This window comes from Anas acuta, chromosome 25, assembly GCF_963932015.1.
Source record: "Anas acuta chromosome 25, bAnaAcu1.1, whole genome shotgun sequence".
In the NCBI taxonomy this organism is placed as follows: domain Eukaryota; kingdom Metazoa; phylum Chordata; class Aves; order Anseriformes; family Anatidae; genus Anas; species Anas acuta.
Genome location: NC_089003.1, coordinates 1,160,860 through 1,176,641, shown reverse-complemented (window position 1 = coordinate 1,176,641; position 15,782 = coordinate 1,160,860). Strand labels below are relative to the sequence as shown.

Here is a 15,782-nt window from a genome sequence, read left to right as displayed (position 1 = left end):
GGAAGCACTGCCAGGAGACAGCGGGTCGCAGTCTGACCACGCGTGGAGACTGCCGTGGGTTTGGTATCAGAGCTCCGGGCCCTCCCTTCTCTCAGCCTGGGCAAAAACCAGCTCGTGCTGAAGGGACACCAGGACACGTGTGGAGTTAACGTTGGGTTTAGCCATGGATGTGGCTCCAGGCCAGCTGCCAACAGCAGCAGAAGCCGCCTGAGCTCGCAACCAGCCAGTGCAGCGACCAGCCCCAGTGTGCCAGGCACCACCTCGAGCTCTGCACTCACCTGAGCAGATCTGACGAGGCAGAGGCGGACGAGGCAGGCTCTGCCCAGTCAGAAAAACGCCAGGAAATGATTGCAGACCTCGCGGTGGGGCTGGAACGTGGCTGTGGCCACCAGCCCAGAAGGGGCAGGGTCCCCTGTCCTTGCAATTAAATCAGTGCAGAGCATTGGCAGAGGGGCTGAGCTGCAGCCAGCAGGGACGAGAGCTGGCTTCCAGCCACCGCACCGCCACCCGGGCTGGGGCTCGCGCTGGTCTGCCCCGCTCCCAGAGACCCCAGGGAAGCCTCCAGCCAAAAACGGGACAGGACACGGGCTTGGTCTCTACTGGAGTTCCTACTAAGGTAGGAAGCAAGGCATGAAGGAATGATCCTGCCTGGCTGGTGCTCTCACTCTGCAGTAGCCTCAAGGGCATCCCAAAGCAGCAAGGCCGTTTCGTTACCAGTTACTAGAGGGAGGGAGAGCTCCTGAGACCTGAATAAAACCAATCACAAAACTAGGCGAGAATTTCTTTAGATTTTAACTAAGAATGCAATACTATTTCCAGCCAGTTTCCCATCTCGATAGTCACGTAACAAACCAAGGCAATGACGGTCTTTAGTTGACTGAACAGTTCTCAAGTTCAAACGTTGACACTTAATAGAGGGTCTCAGCATTGCTGCTCCGAGGCCTCTTGATCTTCTCAATGTTTTTAAGGATCATGTCATGCAAAGTGACCTGCGAAAAGGGAGAACACAACTCAGAAAAGAAGGGGGAGAGTCCTTTAGCATTCTGCTTTCACAACAAGCACTGATCAGAAGAGCAGCACAGCTCACCCTGGCACTGCTCTCGGCCCCTGCTTCACACATCTAACACAAAAATCACGTATCTAACATCAAAAAGAGAGTCTAGGAAGGCTTTGTACTGCCTGCAGAATTTAGGATCGCAGGTTCCCACAGGCGTGGAAGGAATATTTTGTGCTAGACTCCTGTAAGTGCTCAGCTGGAAACACCCCTGTGTCTCTGCAAGGCGGTGGGGAGGCAGCAAACGCTGAGCTCTTCTCAGAGCCAAATCAGACCGGGCGTAATCACAGGGAAAAGGGGAAAACAGCAAAAGGATCAAAAGGGCTCCCTAAATTGCCATGCAGGAAGCCAGGGGGAGCTCTGGCTTTCCACTTACATATTGATTCCTCAGCTCTGAAATGATCAGGCGCAGACTAATGTACTCCTTCTCGTCGATCTCCGTCACGGTGCGGCGGTAGTCCTCCTGCAGAGAGCAGACAGACGCGCGGCTGAGCGGCCTGAGGTCAGCGTGCCCCCTGCACACCACACCAAGCTCCTGCTTTTTTTACAAAGGAACCCCCCCCACTTCTCTAACGCAGGCATTTCCCATCCTCATCCAGCCCCCCGTTTCCCACAGGAGACCCTCCTCTCCAGGACAGGGACGAGCATCCCCAGGAGTCCCAAAAAGCGTCCCCGTCTACTTACCACGTGAGGGTACTTAGCTATTTTGGAAACCAACTTTGCTCTTGTGATATAATATCTGGTAGGAAAACGGAGAGACTGAAGGTCAGACAAAGAGCACCAAGATTTATTTTTTTCCAGCCCACCATGCCCTAGAAAAGTTGGGGCATCTTCCCCACACAGGCTGCTTTTCCCAAGAGGACTTCCCAAAAAGCTCAGCTCTTTCATACCTAGAAATCTGGTCCAGGTAGGATGCTGCCTCACTCTCCACGGTTCGAAGCTCAGCAACTGTTTCCTCCTGCAAGGGAGGAACAAAGAAGCCTTATCACGAGACTGCAACTGGCCTTCAGGGCTCTGAAAGCAAACTGCCTTGGAAGTTTCACGTCAAGCTCGGAATTGGGTTTTAAAACCTAAACCAGCCCCATGATTGCAGCCAGAAACCATCAAATGACTCAGAGGAACCCCAAACCCACGCTCCTGGAGCAGGGCTTGCAGCCAGGGCTGCCTCACCTGAATAGAAACACCAAAGTTGTTTCCATCTTCTATCCTGGGGATGAGAAGCTGCACCCACATTTTGACCTGCAGCGGAGAGATCACAAAAGAGATCAACGCCGGGATCTTCACAGGGACCTCCCAAGCCCCCTAAGGCCCTGCAGCTCGTGATGAACCCCTACAGGTCCCTCACACTCACAACACTTCTGAGAAAATTGTTTCCCACGTGGCTGGGATGCCCCACAAGCCAGCACAAGAACAGCTTCTCACGAGAAGCTCTCCTGGCTGTGCCAAAGCAGCTCGCAGCGGGCATCTGAGCGTGCAAAAAGAGGGTGCAAAAGGCCCCGGGGAAGGAGCCTGCACAGCAGACACCCTCCTCCTCCACGAGGTGTGCTGTGGAGCTCCCTGTGGGCTCAGGAAAAGAGCATTTCCCTACACCTACCTCCCAGCCACCTCTAGAACGCGGTATGAATCCTGAATTTCCTCATTGACAGAGGCAGAGGGCGCTGCTCCCGCTGCTCTGAGCACCTTTGCCTCGCTAGGATCAGAGGCCCTCTGGCGTCCCCGCCGCCCCAGCGCGGCGCTGCAGCCCGCACCCACCGTGTTACACTTCTCGATGAGCAGCCTGATCTCCGGTTTCACTTTCTCAATGATGTCCACCAGCTGCTGGTTGCTCTTCAGCATCCCGTTGGGCATCACAAACACTTTGGTACCTACAGGGGCGGAGGAGACAAACAGCTCCCCGTCAGCCCCAGGCGGGAGCACGGAGAGAGGAGCAGCTCCTGCGCCAGGAGATCAGACCCCGAGGGTCCACCCAAGCTTTTTGCCTCCCGTAAAGGCCAGCAGCAGGCCCTGAGCCCCGCTAGAGTAAACCTGTGGGGAAGGGGAAATCGGGCACGGGACGGCAGCGATTACCACAGAAGGAGGAAGAGAGGAAACACGGAGCTTAGATAAGGGCTGGAGAGCTCCGGGCTGCTGAGGCCAGGCACGGAGGATTTTCCTGGTGCACGTGTACGAGGTGTTGCTGCCTCGGCTTAATCCAAAGCCTGGCGCCTGCCTCCAGGTGAGGAAAGCTTCTAGCACAGAGCCACGGGGAGGCCAGCTGCCTGTCAGCCAAGCTCAAGCTAGCGCTACTTAACGCCTATCAGAGGAATCCAAATCATGCTTCTAAGAGCTGGAACCCGACTCCTCCACAACAGAACATCCGTAGGCCAGGCCCTGAGCTTCCAGGACAGGTCTGCATGAGCAGCAGCTGCTGTCAGGACGGGGAATTGGGGGCTCTCGAGATTTCACAGCCCTAAGGTGCAGCGAAAGAGCAACAGAGTGACTCGGGGACTCTTACCCTGAAAGGTCTCTTCGCGGTCTTCCAGCTTCCTCTTTTTCATATTTGGCTAAAACACACAAAACGTTTTACTCACAAACTAATCAGGCAGCTACCACCACGTCGCAAAGGAAACGAGGAAAACGTCAGCATCCCTGCTGGGCTCCTGGATTCTAAGCACCCTCCTTTAAAAACAACGGCTCCAGGCTCCAGAGCCCGATTCCTACAAGCTTTTGGGAGAGCCACGGCGTGCTGTTAAACAAGAACACCCCAACCCCACGCAGAGCAGGCCATGCAGTTTTAATTATCAGCAGCGGGGATCTCGGCCAAGAGAGAAACCTTACCCCGTCCAGTCCGTCGTGGCTGTTGGTGAGAAGAATCGGGTCAGGCACTGGGAGGTTCATGTCCGAATGGATCTGGGTGAGATCATGAATATTCAGGATGGGCTCCTGGAAAACAAGGCAGGTTTGGTGTTTAATGAGGAGTTAACAGCTTCTGGCCCACCAGGCGCAATGAGGCAACACAAACTTGCAGATCTCTCGCTGGGCCGACCACAAAATAAGAATGAATGAGGAAAAGATCTGACAATGGGCCCGTGGAGAGGCCTCCCTCCGGCCCAGAGCAGAGCGCCAGCTCTAGATTAGGATCAAGGCCATTGTCTGCGCACGCACTGGAGCCCCGCAGCATCACGAAGGATAGACCAGAGCCGCTGAATATGTAGGAAGGGTGAGCGTGCTGATCACACAAAGAGAGCTGGAGAAGGAAGCACCCCCTCTAGAGCTAACAGAGCTCCAGTGCATGCCAGCAGCTGAGCCGCTGCTGCGTTTCTTTGTGATGGGGTGAAACACACAAGGAAGGGCAGGGGAAAGGCCTGTCCCCGTCACCTCGCTTTTCAGCGGGCTGCACGAAAACGAAAAGCAGGGCAGAAGACAACGTGGATCTTACTTTGAGGAACCCATCGAGTTCTAACAGCTTCTTTGGGAAAAAGTTTGCCACCAGATCTTCAGCCTGAGAGAGAAAGAACAGACGGTGAGGTGAAACTACCACGAGCAGACAAGAACACCGGGGAAACGGGCTGCCCCGAGACAGGAAACAGAAGAGGAGGAGTTCTGCTAAGAGGCCTCACACAAAGCCAAAAGGGGAAAGATGTTTGGAGAGCCACCGGGCTGTAAAACCTCACTTCAGTCTCTGAGTGAAGCCCTGAGCGCTGCTACGTTTACAGAAGGGACTCAAATCACAGCAGAGCGCGTTGGGACGATGCGCCCAGACAACCCCTTTGCCCTGTCACACCCCAGGCAGGGGGACGCTCACCTCGCTTGTGATCCGCTCCCTGAAGGAATCGACCTGCAGAAGAGACAAAGCAGCGGTTAGGAATCGCTCCCAAAAGGAAAAGAAAGAAAACGAGGGCTTGATGTAAGCCGAGCGCTGCTCTGCGCGGCGGTGGAGATCATCCTCAGCCTGAGCCGTGTGTCTCTCCTTGCTTTTATGAGCAATGCCAAGCTGGGGAATCCCCTGGGCGTGATGAGCTGAAGGTACAGCTCGGTATCAGCCGAGCACTGCTCTGTGCAGCAGCAGAGAGCACCCTCAGCCTGAGCCCTGGGCTTCCCCTTGCCTTTAGGAGCGGATGAACCACCCTCAGCCTCAACACCGCACTTCTCCTTGCTTTTAGAAACAGGCAGACCACTCACAGCCTGAATCTTCCAATTCTCCTTGTCTTTCCAAGGCAGGTACACCACCACCAGCCTGAATCCTGGGCTTCAACTTACTTTTAGGCACATGCAGCCCGCTTAAGCCTTGCATCTTGCCTTGCTTTTCTGAGCAGGTAGCCCACTCTCAGCCTGAATCCTGGGCTTCTCCTTGCTTTTAGGAGCACGTAGACCACCCTCAACCTAAACCTTGCATCCTTCCTTGCCTTTATGAGCTGACAGACCACCCCTCAGCCTGAACTCTTCACCTCTCCTTGCTATTCTGAGCAGCTGCTCCCCCCTCAGCCTGCATCCTGGGCTCCCCCTTGCTTTTCTGAGCAGTCACCCCCCCCATTAGCCTGTACCTTGCGCTTCACTTTGCTTTTAGGAGCAGGCATCCTGAACCTCCCACCTCTCCTTCCCTTCACGAGGCAGCCACGCCACCCTCACCCTGCACCTCGCTTATCCCCTCCTTATTTTAAACAGGGCCTCACCGCGGAGGCCCCACACGGGGCGAGACGGGGCTCAAATCACCCAACCCCTCCGCTACCCCCACGGGCCGAGCTCCGCAGCGCTCAGAACAACCCGGAGGGGAACCAAGGAGGGGAAAACACCCCCCTTGGGTGCGCTTTAACCCAACCGGAGCCCTTCAAGGGAGCATCCACAAAGGCCTCGGGCCCGCCGGGGCCGCCAGGGCCTAGCCCCGAGGCCCGGGCCGGCGCGGATCCGCGCCGGCCCGGGCCTCGGGGCTAGGCCCTGGCGGCCCCGGCGGGCCCTTAACGATGGTCGCTGGCGGCGGAGCGCACCTTGAGCTTCACCTCCGGGTCCACCTTGAGCAACGAGGCCATGGCGGCGGGGCCTGCTCCGGGTCTCGCTGCGCCGCGGGGCCGCGCTCTGCCGCCACCGCCGCCGCCGCCGGCTACCGCAGCGCTGCCGCCGCCACAGCCGCCGCCGCCGGAAGTGAGCTCGGCGCGGAGAGGCAGCCAATGGGAGGTTGGATTTCTGCACACGTGATAGGGAGGAGGGTCCTGGTAGGGCAGAGGGAGGGAGGGGAATTAGGGGGTGTGTAGGAAAAGGGTGGGGGTGGTGTGGGGGGGTTATGTACCTGCCAGGACCTGGCGGGGAGGACTGGGGGGGTTGAGGGCGGAAGTGGAAAGGGAGAAGGGCGGAAGTGGAGCGGGAAAGGGGCGGAAGTGGAGGGCTTGACTTCCGGTGCGGGAGTAATGGCGGCGGTGGCGGTGGGAGCGCGGCGGTGAAGGGAGCCCGGTGGCGGCAGCATGGAGGGCGGGCGGGCCGGCGGTGGTGGCGGCTGCACCACGCAGGTGAGCTTCGTGTGCCAGCGCTGCAGCCAGCCGCTGAAGCTCGACACCTCCTTCAAGATCCTCGACCGCCTCACCATCCAGGAGCTCACCGGTACCGGCAACGGGGGCCCCGGTGGTGGCGGGGGGGGGGGGGGGGGGGCGGAACGGGAATGGGACCGGGACCGGGACCGGGGACGGGTCTCGGCCGCTGACGGCTCCTCGCCCCCACAGCCCCGCTGCTCACCGCCGCTCCTGCCCGGCCCGGGGATGCGCAGGAGGAGGAGAGCAGCGCCCTGAGCGAGGTACGGGGAGGGGGCACCGGGAGGACCGGGGAGGGGGTGGGGGGGGGGGAGCCGCCGGGCCCCGGTAACGGCGCCGCCTGTCCCCCCTTAACCCCCGCAGGAAGGCTTCGCGGAGAGCCGGCAGGACGGCGTGTCCAGGAGGTTCATCCCACCTGCCAGGTACGGTGGGGAGCCCCCAAACCGGGCACCGGGACTATGGGGGGGGGGGGGGGGGGAGGAGCCGTGGGCACTGCCCCTCACGGGGCGTCCCCGGTTTTGCTCCCGTTTCCCCTGGTTTTGTCCCCCCGGTGTATTTAGGGCACCGTTTATCAGTTGTGCACTTTGGCCGAGCACCAAAACGCTGCCCCCCTCCTTCCCCAAAAAAAACTGGGGGCGATCTCCCCCAACTCCCACATCCCGGTCGCGCCCGGTCCCCCCAAGCCCCCCTCACCCCATCCCCAGAGCTCACTTCCCGGTGAAATTCGTCCCCAGAATGATGTCGACGGAGAGCGCCAACAGCTTCACGCTCATCGGGGAGGCGTCAGACGGTGGCACGATGGAAAACCTCAGCAGGAGGCTGAAGGCAAGTGGTGTGCGGGGGGGGCACCTCAGGTCCGTGTCAAAATTCGGATCCTCGTCACTGACGCTCCACGAGGTGGAATTTATTCCACGACGGCCTTTGAGATGTTTTTCTCGTAAATAGTTGAAAAAAGGTGGTTTAAAATCAAGGTGTGGCTTGCAGAAATGTTTCTGGGAAGGGAAGAGGTGCGCCCAGCTATCGGGAGCTCACGGGGGGGGGACGGAATTTCTCCGCAGGTGACCGGCGACCTCTTCGACATCATGTCGGGGCAGACGGACGTGGATCACCCCCTGTGCGAGGAGTGCACGGACACGCTGCTGGACCAGCTGGACACGCAGCTCAACATCACCGAGAACGAGTGCCAGAACTACAAGTGAGCAGCGTGCTGGCTGTGGGTTTGTGCCCGGGGACTTGGGGACGGCGGGCGCTGAGCTGGGCCCCTGGGAGGGCGAGGGCGCGAAGGGAGGCGCCGGCTGCGGTAGTAAAAAATCTTTGCTCACCGTTTTGTAAAAGATTTTTGGTCACCATCTCGTTCCTTTTTGCTGTTACATCTGCTCTCCTGGCTCACAGCGTGAAGCCAAAGTAAAAACATAACGAGGATTAACCCCCGGCGCAGGCAGAGCGATTTCTGGTGGGGTGCGGGGCCGGGGCCGTTGCGGTGATGCTGCTGCTGCCCTGCAGGAGGTGCCTGGAGATCCTGGAGCAAATGAACGAGGACGATAAGGAGAAGCTGCAAACGGAGCTGAAGGAGCTGGCGCTGGAGGAAGAGCAGCTGATTCAGGAGCTGGAGGACGTGGAGAAGAACCGCAAGATCGTGGCCGAGGACTTCGAGAGGGTCAGGGCAGAGGCGGAGCGGCTGGAGCAGGAAGAAGCTCAGTGAGTGAAATCCACTACGCGGTGTGGATTTTGGGTAGATGAGATTGATAATCAATGATAATTGATGAGATTAAAAAGGGGAGGGACCCGGAATTGATGCCCTAAACCAAACAGCTTATTCCTTGCCAAAAAAAAACAACCAAACCACCGTATTATAGCACGTGAGCACTTCTCTTTTCCTGTAAGCCTTGTACCCAGCGGTGCTTGGTTTCCTTCGGAGGTACCAGAAGGAATACTGCGAGTTCAAGAGGCAGCAGCTGGAGCTGGACGACGAGCTGAAAAGCGTGGACAACCAGATGCGTTACGCCCAGATCCAGCTGGACAAGCTGAAGAAAACCAACGTCTTCAACGCCACCTTCCACATCTGGTAAGGCAGGCGGCGGTGGCGCTTTGGATTCTTTCATGAAAAGCAGAACAATTTGGTGTTTCTGCCTGTTTTTCAAGCGTTGCCCCGAGCCCACGTTGTGCATTCCCAGGCAGCGCCGTTTGCTTGGCGTGCTGCTGGCTGCTCCTGCCCGGCTGCTCCTTTATAACCCCTCCTGTCGCAGGCACAGCGGTCAGTTTGGCACGATCAATAACTTCCGACTTGGCCGCCTCCCCAGCGTCCCCGTGGAATGGAACGAGATCAACGCAGCCTGGGGGCAGACCGTGCTGCTGCTGCACGCCCTCGCTAACAAAATGGGGCTGAAGTTTCAAAGGTACGCGCAATAAAATCCGCGTTTCCCTTCTGACCCAGAGAAAGGAGCTTAAGGCTCACCCGCCTCTGCCCCGTCTCCTTTCAGGTACCGCCTCGTACCCTACGGCAACCACTCCTACTTGGAGTCCCTCACGGACAAATCGAAGGTAAGGTCCTGCACGAGCTGGAGAAAAACGACCTCGTGCAGCCCAGATCCCTGCTGAAAGGCACCGAAGACTGAGACTCTGCTCCTGAGAGCGCACCTCTGGGGATTTATGCCCAGCTTTATGCTAGCTGCCCTGGTTTCTCCCCCAGGATCTCACTCCACATCCACTCGTTGCCATCCAGGAGCTCTCAGATTACACAGAGCAACTGGCCCGAGGAAATAAACACGATTTGGGAAGGCCGTAGGTGATCAGGAACCTGAGTTTTCTCCTGCTAGCCAGCAGCACTAATGCAGCAGGCACTTGGCACAAAACCAGCACCACCTATTACATGCCACAAAGCATTTTAAGTGTCCCGTGACAAATTGGAAGTCTCAGCCAGACTAAAGATCTGCGTTGGCAGCATCTAAAGGGGAATTCTTGGGGTGCCTGAAGCTGATCTCTTTTGCAGGAGCTCCCCTTGTACTGCTCTGGAGGCCTGAGGTTTTTCTGGGACAATAAATTTGACCACGCCATGGTGGCTTTCTTGGACTGCGTGCAGCAGTTTAAGGAGGAAGTGGAAAAGGGCGAAACTCGGTTTTGTTTGCCTTACAGGTGAGTGCTGCTGTTACCCCGTCCTGCCTGGGCCTAGCCCACAGCCCCGCTTGCTGTTTCTGTCCTGGCTTTTGGGGATCATCGGGTGCTCTGCGGAGTGCAGGATTATTACGCTTGTTCTTATTTCACTGGGATTTAAATCTAGGTCCTCAGGCAAAAGTCTGCAGCTTGCTAGATTTCTTTTAAAGTATTCTTAGGTAGAAGTTTCTGAGTATCTGATTGAAAGTTTGGTACTCAATATCCCCTTGAAATTAAATGCTTGCTGTACTAATGTGCTAATCAACTTTGTGTGATGCAGGATGGACGTGGAGAAAGGCAAGATTGAGGATACAGGCGGCAGCGGCGGCTCCTACTCTATTAAAACGCAGTTTAACTCCGAGGAGCAATGGACAAAAGCCCTAAAGTTCATGTTAACTAACCTGAAGTGGGGCCTTGCCTGGGTCTCGTCCCAATTCTACAACAAGTAACCACGGCAAGAGCTCGCCCTGGCAGCTGTGGCGCCTGCTGCTTGTTGGAGAAACTCAAATCAAGCTGTCTCGTAAGGTTAACCTGTACGAAATGTTTACAATACCAAAAATCCACAAGACACTTTATTTAAAATACCGTTATGAGGAGTAGTATATAGAAAAGCAATATGTAAAGTTCTATCACGGAGCTGAACTGAATTAAAAAATAATAATAATAATCAGCTGTTAAATAGATGCTAAAGTGGTGTTTGGGGGGTTAGAGAGATGTATATAAGTTATTGTCAAGGTTCAAACTGCCAGCGCTGTGGGGAGGGCTCTGGTACAGCCTAACAGAACGTGGGGGTTAGAAAAGGAAAGTTTCCAATGCAGGGAATAACGTGGAAAAACCCTGAAGGTCTGTTTGGTCACTGCAGCTTGAAATAAAGTATTTTTTAAGTCGTATCAGCACTTCTTTTTGCCACGAGGGCTTGACCCTGGTCCCTGTGCTATCAGCTATTTGTAACACTGTCTGGAGCCTGGTCCTGCATAGGGGCACACAGAAAAGTGTCCCAATAAAACACAATTCCAGCCTGAGTGCTTTCAGATGGAACCTGAGCACCCCTTAGTGCTCAGACAACCGTGCTGAACAGGCCCCTACTGCCAGGACAAAACGGGGGGGATTTTGTTCTTGCCACAATGCTGGCTGGCTCGATGGAGGTAAGAGCAACCAAGCTTCGGAGCGCTGGCAAAGAGGAACCTTAACAAGCAGCCTGGCAGAAAGAATTAGGTTTTAAAACAGCAGCAAACACAAACGGCAGCCCTGTCTGTAAGGGCTGGGCTGGGATTTCCCAGCAGAATAACGCTCACGTTGAGGCCTTTTCAAAACAACGCTCTTAGAATAAGTTTTCTGTTTCTTCAAGGAAAGCATAATCACAACTTAAACAACGCAGCTCTACTAATAAAGCTTTTGGCGCTGGAAAACATAAGCACTGCTTTGTCTGTTACCTTCCCAGCGCTAGAGCACAGCCTAAAATAACGAGCTTCTCTAATTAAAACAGCACACAACAAGTTACAGAACACGCCGTGCTCAGAATCAGAAGAACAAGCCTACTGTTTGGGGTGCCCTGCGCGGTGTCGCAGATGATGGATGGATGGATTCCATTTTTTGGAGCTTTATTTCCTCCGCTGCTGCTTTGGCGTGGTGCTGCCAAGGACGTGTTTCAGTACCGCATACGAAAATTCTAAGATGCTTTGTGAAGTGATGCCCGTAATGCAGTTTAAATGCTCCACAACCTTAAAAGTAACAATAATAATACTGACAGTGCTTAAGGGACATTAATTTACAGAGTTACTTCTGAACACCCCCCAAATCTAACAAAAGCAGCAGGGCCCCACAAACCCCAAGACTAACGCCTTTGCCAAAAGCTGAAACCTCTCAGTGTGACAGAGCGAGAAGATTTTTTTAAGGAATTGCTTCTACCAAAGAAGTAAGCTGAAAAAAAAAAAGCTACAGAATGCAGCTCGCTGTGGTTAATGGGCTGCTTGTTACAGCATTCAGCAGCAGCTCGGGGAGAAAACTGTCTGATGGGATCACTGCTGGTTGCCAGTGAAACTGCGTCTCTCTGGGTTCGTTCTAGCTGTGCAGAAGCTGAAGCACGAGGAGGACAAGCTGGCAGCAGCGCGAGCGCACGCCTCTCTGCTGAATTGCTGGGCCATGACCCTTCCACCAAGGCGTGCACGCTTCCAGCCAATAAACTGGAAGGGGTCCCCTCCTTCGCGTCCCTCCCCGTAGCCTGCCGGTCTCCCAGCTGTGCTAAAACACATAAACAAGCTTCCTTTTTCTTTTTTTTTTTTCCCCTCCATGTGGAGCTAATTTGTTTAGAAATGACGGTACCTGCTTCCAGTGCTCGGGATTTAGTACGAAAGCGCTTGTGCTGATGATTCCAACTGCCAAGAGCATGAAATCTTCCTTTACTGCCAAAAACTTGGCTCTGCACAAGTAAAAGCGTCTCCTGGTATAAAACGATGCTAGGTCTGTAGCTCCAAACCACCCACTTCTGTAAGCCCTGCACAGCCTCCAGCCATGTTAGCTCAGAGTCTTTCAGCCCAAAGAAAACCGATACTATCAGCGTTCGCCAACAGCCCTAAAGGTGGATTTTTCAGTTGAAGTTAAACACTTTCCTAGCTTGCCCCGAAAGCAAACGTGCAGCACATTGCTTTGAGCTGGTATGCAAAGATCCATCGACAACGCTGACAGCCCAACACATTAAAAAATTTAAAAGCAGGCGCCCCAAAAGCAGAATAACGAGAACCAGGGTGCTATTTCTTAGCCTTTTTCCCAGGTTGCAACTTCAAAAACTTATTTTAAACGCAAGCCACTTACTCCTGCAGTTCACTTGGTGTCGAATTTTCGATGGCAGTCTTCAGTAACGTGTTGTAGATGGCCTCTCTTTCAAGATACAAGAAGTCTAGTAGCTGCACACACATCTGATGCAAGGGCTTTGCAGGAAGTAAGCAGCCGTTATGTCCTGGTGTAGAGATCACACGTAATTAGCCATACGTTTGGGGTCATTCACTTGAATCAGGAAGAGGCGCTAGTTACTCTAAGGGAGGGATGAAGATTTCTGGGGAGAACTGCCCTTTGTTTCTGCAGCCTTCTCAGTCTCAGCGTAATTACACTCATTCTGAGACTCAGGTTGTCAGCTGGGCAAAAAAAATGGTTAAATCATTTTAGAAAACGTGCTCTGAGGGTTTAAACTCAACCATTTACAGATTGGTTCGGGACTGGCAGTCAGACTACGTCCTGCAGATCGATTAAAGACAAAGTTCTCACCTGAAAGGCAAAGTCTGAAAAGTTTCAGGCACCCTCACAGTGTGCAAAGAGATGTAACGTGGGACGTTTGTTTCAGCCAGTTCTATTTCAGTAACAGCTCCGTTACTCTTAATAAAATCTTTACCATTCTCTCCTAACAATACTCTTACCTAAAACCTCTAGAAGCAACTCGATGTAAGCCAGAGGAGTTGACACATTGATCTGGAACTGCAGAGTTTCTAAAACAGCAAGCTCCGACTCCAGCAGCTCCTGTTTGGTGTATGAGTACTTTAAGGATTGCAGGAATTTTAAAGCTGTGTTGCTGTTAACTATCTGAAGAGGAAAAAAAAAAAAAAAACACCACCACAAGTTATTTTCTATTTTGAGAAAGGCAATAGGACACCTGTTACAATATTTGCTTCTTGCTTTGCTCCTCCTGTTAAATTTAAGCATGACCCACTGCAGTTATAAGACTGCACGTTAACCCAGCTGGCTCCCCAGCCTTTTAAGCTGGCATGAAAAATCCAGCTGAGAACTTTTTCTTCGGCTCCTTGTAACCCCACAAACCTTCCCCAGCCAGGGGTGAGCCCTTTGCAGCTGTACGCTTCCCATCACCCACGGGCTGGGATTCTTTGCAATCCGTACTGGGAACACCTCCTGACAAATTTTTACACGAGGAAGGCCAATGAACCTGCCGTAAATGCAAGTAGTTTAGGGCCTCGTTTTGCTATCCTTTGTATTTCATTATCACTCCTGATTTTCAGAAAGAAAATCGATTCTTTAAAGGTGTTAGATAATTTACTACAGTACTGAAAATGCTACTAGCAAAAGTTTAGATAGCTTACGTTATAGTGCAAGGAAAGTTTGCTTGCAAGCTGAATGCACGACACCAGTCGCAGGACAAACGTGTCATAAATCTGTTCTTTCAGAGAGCTCCAACTGCTGCCTCCTTTGGTACCTTCCATGTTCTCAGTGGGAGACTTACAGACTTGCTCTACTTGCTTGATCATAAACCTATGAAAAACACTTTGCTGCTAAGAAAAAAAAGAAGAAAAGCAATTCTGCACGTACACAGAAAATACGTACAGCTATTGACTTGAGCGAAGTAAAAAGGCGAAGCTCTAAATGAGAAAATTATTCTGTGCTGTTTGAATGACTAGCAAAGGGCAGGGCTGGTACAGCCACATGGGATGTGTGCTTCGTTATCGAGGCGTTGATTACCTTTCAAGCAACTCTACCGCCTGATACCTTGCCGAATGGTCCAAGTGCCATTTTTCAGCCAAAAGGAAGATGAATTCTGAAGGAAAAAAAAAAAACATGAATCAGAATGAGCGCGTATCATTGAATTCAGACGGATGCAGCTCATCAGGCGGCTGCTCCAGCCTCGAGGGGCCTCACCCACGGTCCTGCAATCCTTGCAGCAGCCGGCCTGGCCGGGCAGCTCGCTGAGGTACCGCTCGTTCTCCGCAGCCAGGCGCAGCAGCGAGGCCTCCATCACCTCAGGGGCCACCCCGCCGAAGAGGGGCTCGGAGCTGTAAAACCTGGGCACCGCATGGGACCCCATCCTAGCCATTCACCCCCCGATTTTTTTTCCCAAAATTAAGGAATTGGGTAATTCCCTTAATTAACTATTTCGGTCACTCCGGGCAGTAACTATGTGGGTAATTCCCCTCGTTACCGACAGTGGTGGACACCTGAGGGGGGTGGTGAGGCCACCAGCCACAAGAGCCCACCTGGGGGCTGGGAGGCTTCACCCACAGCCTCCGAGGGTTGGTGGGGCCGGGGCAGAAGCCCTAGGGGAGGCCCCGGGACCGGGACCGGGGCTCCCGGTGCGGCCTCGACGCCCCCAAGGCCCTCAGGACCCCACCTCAGCGCCCTCCCTCCCGGCCCAGCCCCTGCCAATCACCGCCGCTTCCACCAATCACCTCGCGCCTCTCCCTCCCTCCTCCAGCCGCGTGCTGCTCCTCAGCCAATCACTCGACGCCTCGCCTCAGCGAGCCGCCCGCTCTGGTCCCTCCCCTCCCTTCCCATTGGCTCCCGCTCCCCGGGGCGGTGGCAGAGGCGGAAAGCGGCGGCGGGGCAAGATGGCGGCGCCCAGGGAGGCGGGCGGGGAGGCGGCTGTGGCGCAGCGAATCGACCCCGCGCGGGAGCCGGGGCTGAGCCCGGAGCAGCGCCGCTTCATGGCGCAGGTGGAGCTCGCCCAGCGCCAGCGAGCCTTACAGAAGCGGCTCCGAGGCCGCAACGTGCTGCTGGCGCTGGGCATCGGCGCCGTGACGGCGGGGATCTGTATCCTGCAGGGCCGGGAGGGCACCGGGAGGGGGTTGGGTTGGGGGGGGGGGGGGTCCCGGTGCGCTCCCGGTGCTGTCCTTAACGCCCCGCAGACGGCTACACCTTCTACTCGGTGTCTCAGGAGCGCTTCCTGGACGAGCTGGAGCTGGAGGCGGAGGCGGCGCGGGCCCGGGCCTCGCAACGGGAGCGGAGCGCGGCCACCTGAGGGCGGCCCGGCCCCGGACACGGCGTGAGGCGGCGGGGGGGGAGCGGCCCCGGGCCGGACACGGAGCGGCCCCGGTGGGCCCAGCGCGGCCTGCGGGGTCCCGGCAGTTTCCTCACGGTTCCCCTGCGGGCAGGGTGCTGCCCCCCCCCTCCTCATCTCCCCCCCGTGTCCCACCGGGAACGGGAATGGGACCGGGACCGGGCGGGGGGCGCGCTCTGGGGTGGGCAGGGGGCTCTGCCGGCCGGCCCTAATGTAATAAACGCCTCGTGACTGGAGCCTGCCTCGGTGCCTGCCGTTAAATCAGCCGGGATCCAGCCTGGATCCCACACCCGGCCAGCTGCTGAGG

The 15,782-nt window shown here is 55.3% G+C and overlaps 4 protein-coding genes across 5 annotated transcripts; 2 read left to right on the top strand and 2 right to left on the bottom strand.

Annotated features, from left to right (window-relative positions):
* Positions 1-769: 769 nt before the first annotated feature.
* On the bottom strand, positions 770-6,188 carry PSME3 (proteasome activator subunit 3). The gene is made up of 11 exons (XM_068660826.1): positions 6,019-6,188; positions 4,839-4,871; positions 4,473-4,535; positions 3,872-3,976; positions 3,549-3,597; positions 2,807-2,919; positions 2,225-2,293; positions 1,945-2,012; positions 1,739-1,793; positions 1,431-1,517; positions 770-989 (listed from the first exon to the last, which is right to left on the bottom strand). The coding sequence occupies exons 1-11, from the start codon at positions 6,058-6,060 to the stop codon at positions 909-911; spliced, it is 765 nt and encodes a 254-aa protein (XP_068516927.1). The 5' UTR covers positions 6,061-6,188; the 3' UTR covers positions 770-908.
* Positions 6,189-6,403: 215 nt separating this feature from the next.
* Positions 6,404-10,592, top strand: BECN1 (beclin 1). Its single transcript, XM_068660823.1, has 11 exons — positions 6,404-6,625; positions 6,745-6,815; positions 6,916-6,974; positions 7,287-7,377; positions 7,611-7,747; positions 8,056-8,250; positions 8,471-8,617; positions 8,799-8,948; positions 9,033-9,093; positions 9,542-9,684; positions 9,983-10,592. Exons 1-11 carry the CDS (start codon positions 6,490-6,492, stop codon positions 10,149-10,151), a joined length of 1,359 nt encoding a protein of 452 aa, XP_068516924.1. The 5' UTR covers positions 6,404-6,489; the 3' UTR covers positions 10,152-10,592.
* On the bottom strand, positions 10,246-14,826 carry CNTD1 (cyclin N-terminal domain containing 1). 2 transcript variants are annotated; one of them, XM_068660846.1, is made up of 7 exons: positions 14,341-14,826; positions 14,164-14,239; positions 13,788-13,956; positions 13,113-13,275; positions 12,514-12,658; positions 12,025-12,121; positions 10,246-11,423 (listed from the first exon to the last, which is right to left on the bottom strand). In XM_068660846.1, the coding sequence occupies exons 1-7, from the start codon at positions 14,513-14,515 to the stop codon at positions 11,304-11,306; spliced, it is 945 nt and encodes a 314-aa protein (XP_068516947.1). In that variant the 5' UTR covers positions 14,516-14,826; the 3' UTR covers positions 10,246-11,303. The 2 variants fall into 2 exon arrangements, with proteins under 2 accessions (XP_068516947.1, XP_068516946.1); XM_068660845.1 differs by having other exon boundaries at positions 12,025-12,077.
* A 164-nt stretch (positions 14,827-14,990) lies between these two features.
* On the top strand, positions 14,991-15,711 carry COA3 (cytochrome c oxidase assembly factor 3). Its single transcript, XM_068660873.1, has 2 exons — positions 14,991-15,228; positions 15,324-15,711. Exons 1-2 carry the CDS (start codon positions 15,027-15,029, stop codon positions 15,434-15,436), a joined length of 315 nt encoding a protein of 104 aa, XP_068516974.1. The 5' UTR covers positions 14,991-15,026; the 3' UTR covers positions 15,437-15,711.
* Positions 15,712-15,782: the final 71 nt, after the last annotated feature.

Excerpts from the sequence above, each read along its gene's own strand:
- PSME3 (XM_068660826.1), bottom strand. The coding sequence starts at position 6,060 with ATGGCCTCGTTGCTCAAGGTGGACCCGGAGGTGAAGCTCAAG. Across the intron at positions 2,013-2,224 it reads ACTTTGGTGTTTCTATTCAG|GAGGAAACAGTTGCTGAGCT; the intron begins GTGAGGCAGCCC and ends CCTCCCTTGCAG. Across the intron at positions 990-1,430 it reads CAGAGCTGAGGAATCAATAT|GTCACTTTGCATGACATGAT; the intron begins GTAAGTGGAAAG and ends CCCTTTTCGCAG.
- CNTD1 (XM_068660845.1), bottom strand. The coding sequence starts at position 14,515 with ATGGCTAGGATGGGGTCCCATGCGGTGCCCAGGTTTTACAGCTCCGAG. Across the intron at positions 13,957-14,163 it reads GCGGTAGAGTTGCTTGAAAG|GTTTATGATCAAGCAAGTAG; the intron begins GTAATCAACGCC and ends TGTTTTTCATAG. Across the intron at positions 12,659-13,112 it reads GTTGCTTCTAGAGGTTTTAG|GACATAACGGCTGCTTACTT; the intron begins GTAAGAGTATTG and ends TCTCTACACCAG.
- COA3 (XM_068660873.1), top strand. The coding sequence starts at position 15,027 with ATGGCGGCGCCCAGGGAGGCGGGCGGGGAGGCGGCTGTGGCGCAGCGA. Across the intron at positions 15,229-15,323 it reads CGCCGTGACGGCGGGGATCT|ACGGCTACACCTTCTACTCG; the intron begins GTATCCTGCAGG and ends AACGCCCCGCAG.
- BECN1 (XM_068660823.1), top strand. The coding sequence starts at position 6,490 with ATGGAGGGCGGGCGGGCCGGCGGTGGTGGCGGCTGCACCACGCAGGTG. Across the intron at positions 6,816-6,915 it reads AGAGCAGCGCCCTGAGCGAG|GAAGGCTTCGCGGAGAGCCG; the intron begins GTACGGGGAGGG and ends TAACCCCCGCAG. Across the intron at positions 7,378-7,610 it reads ACCTCAGCAGGAGGCTGAAG|GTGACCGGCGACCTCTTCGA; the intron begins GCAAGTGGTGTG and ends ATTTCTCCGCAG.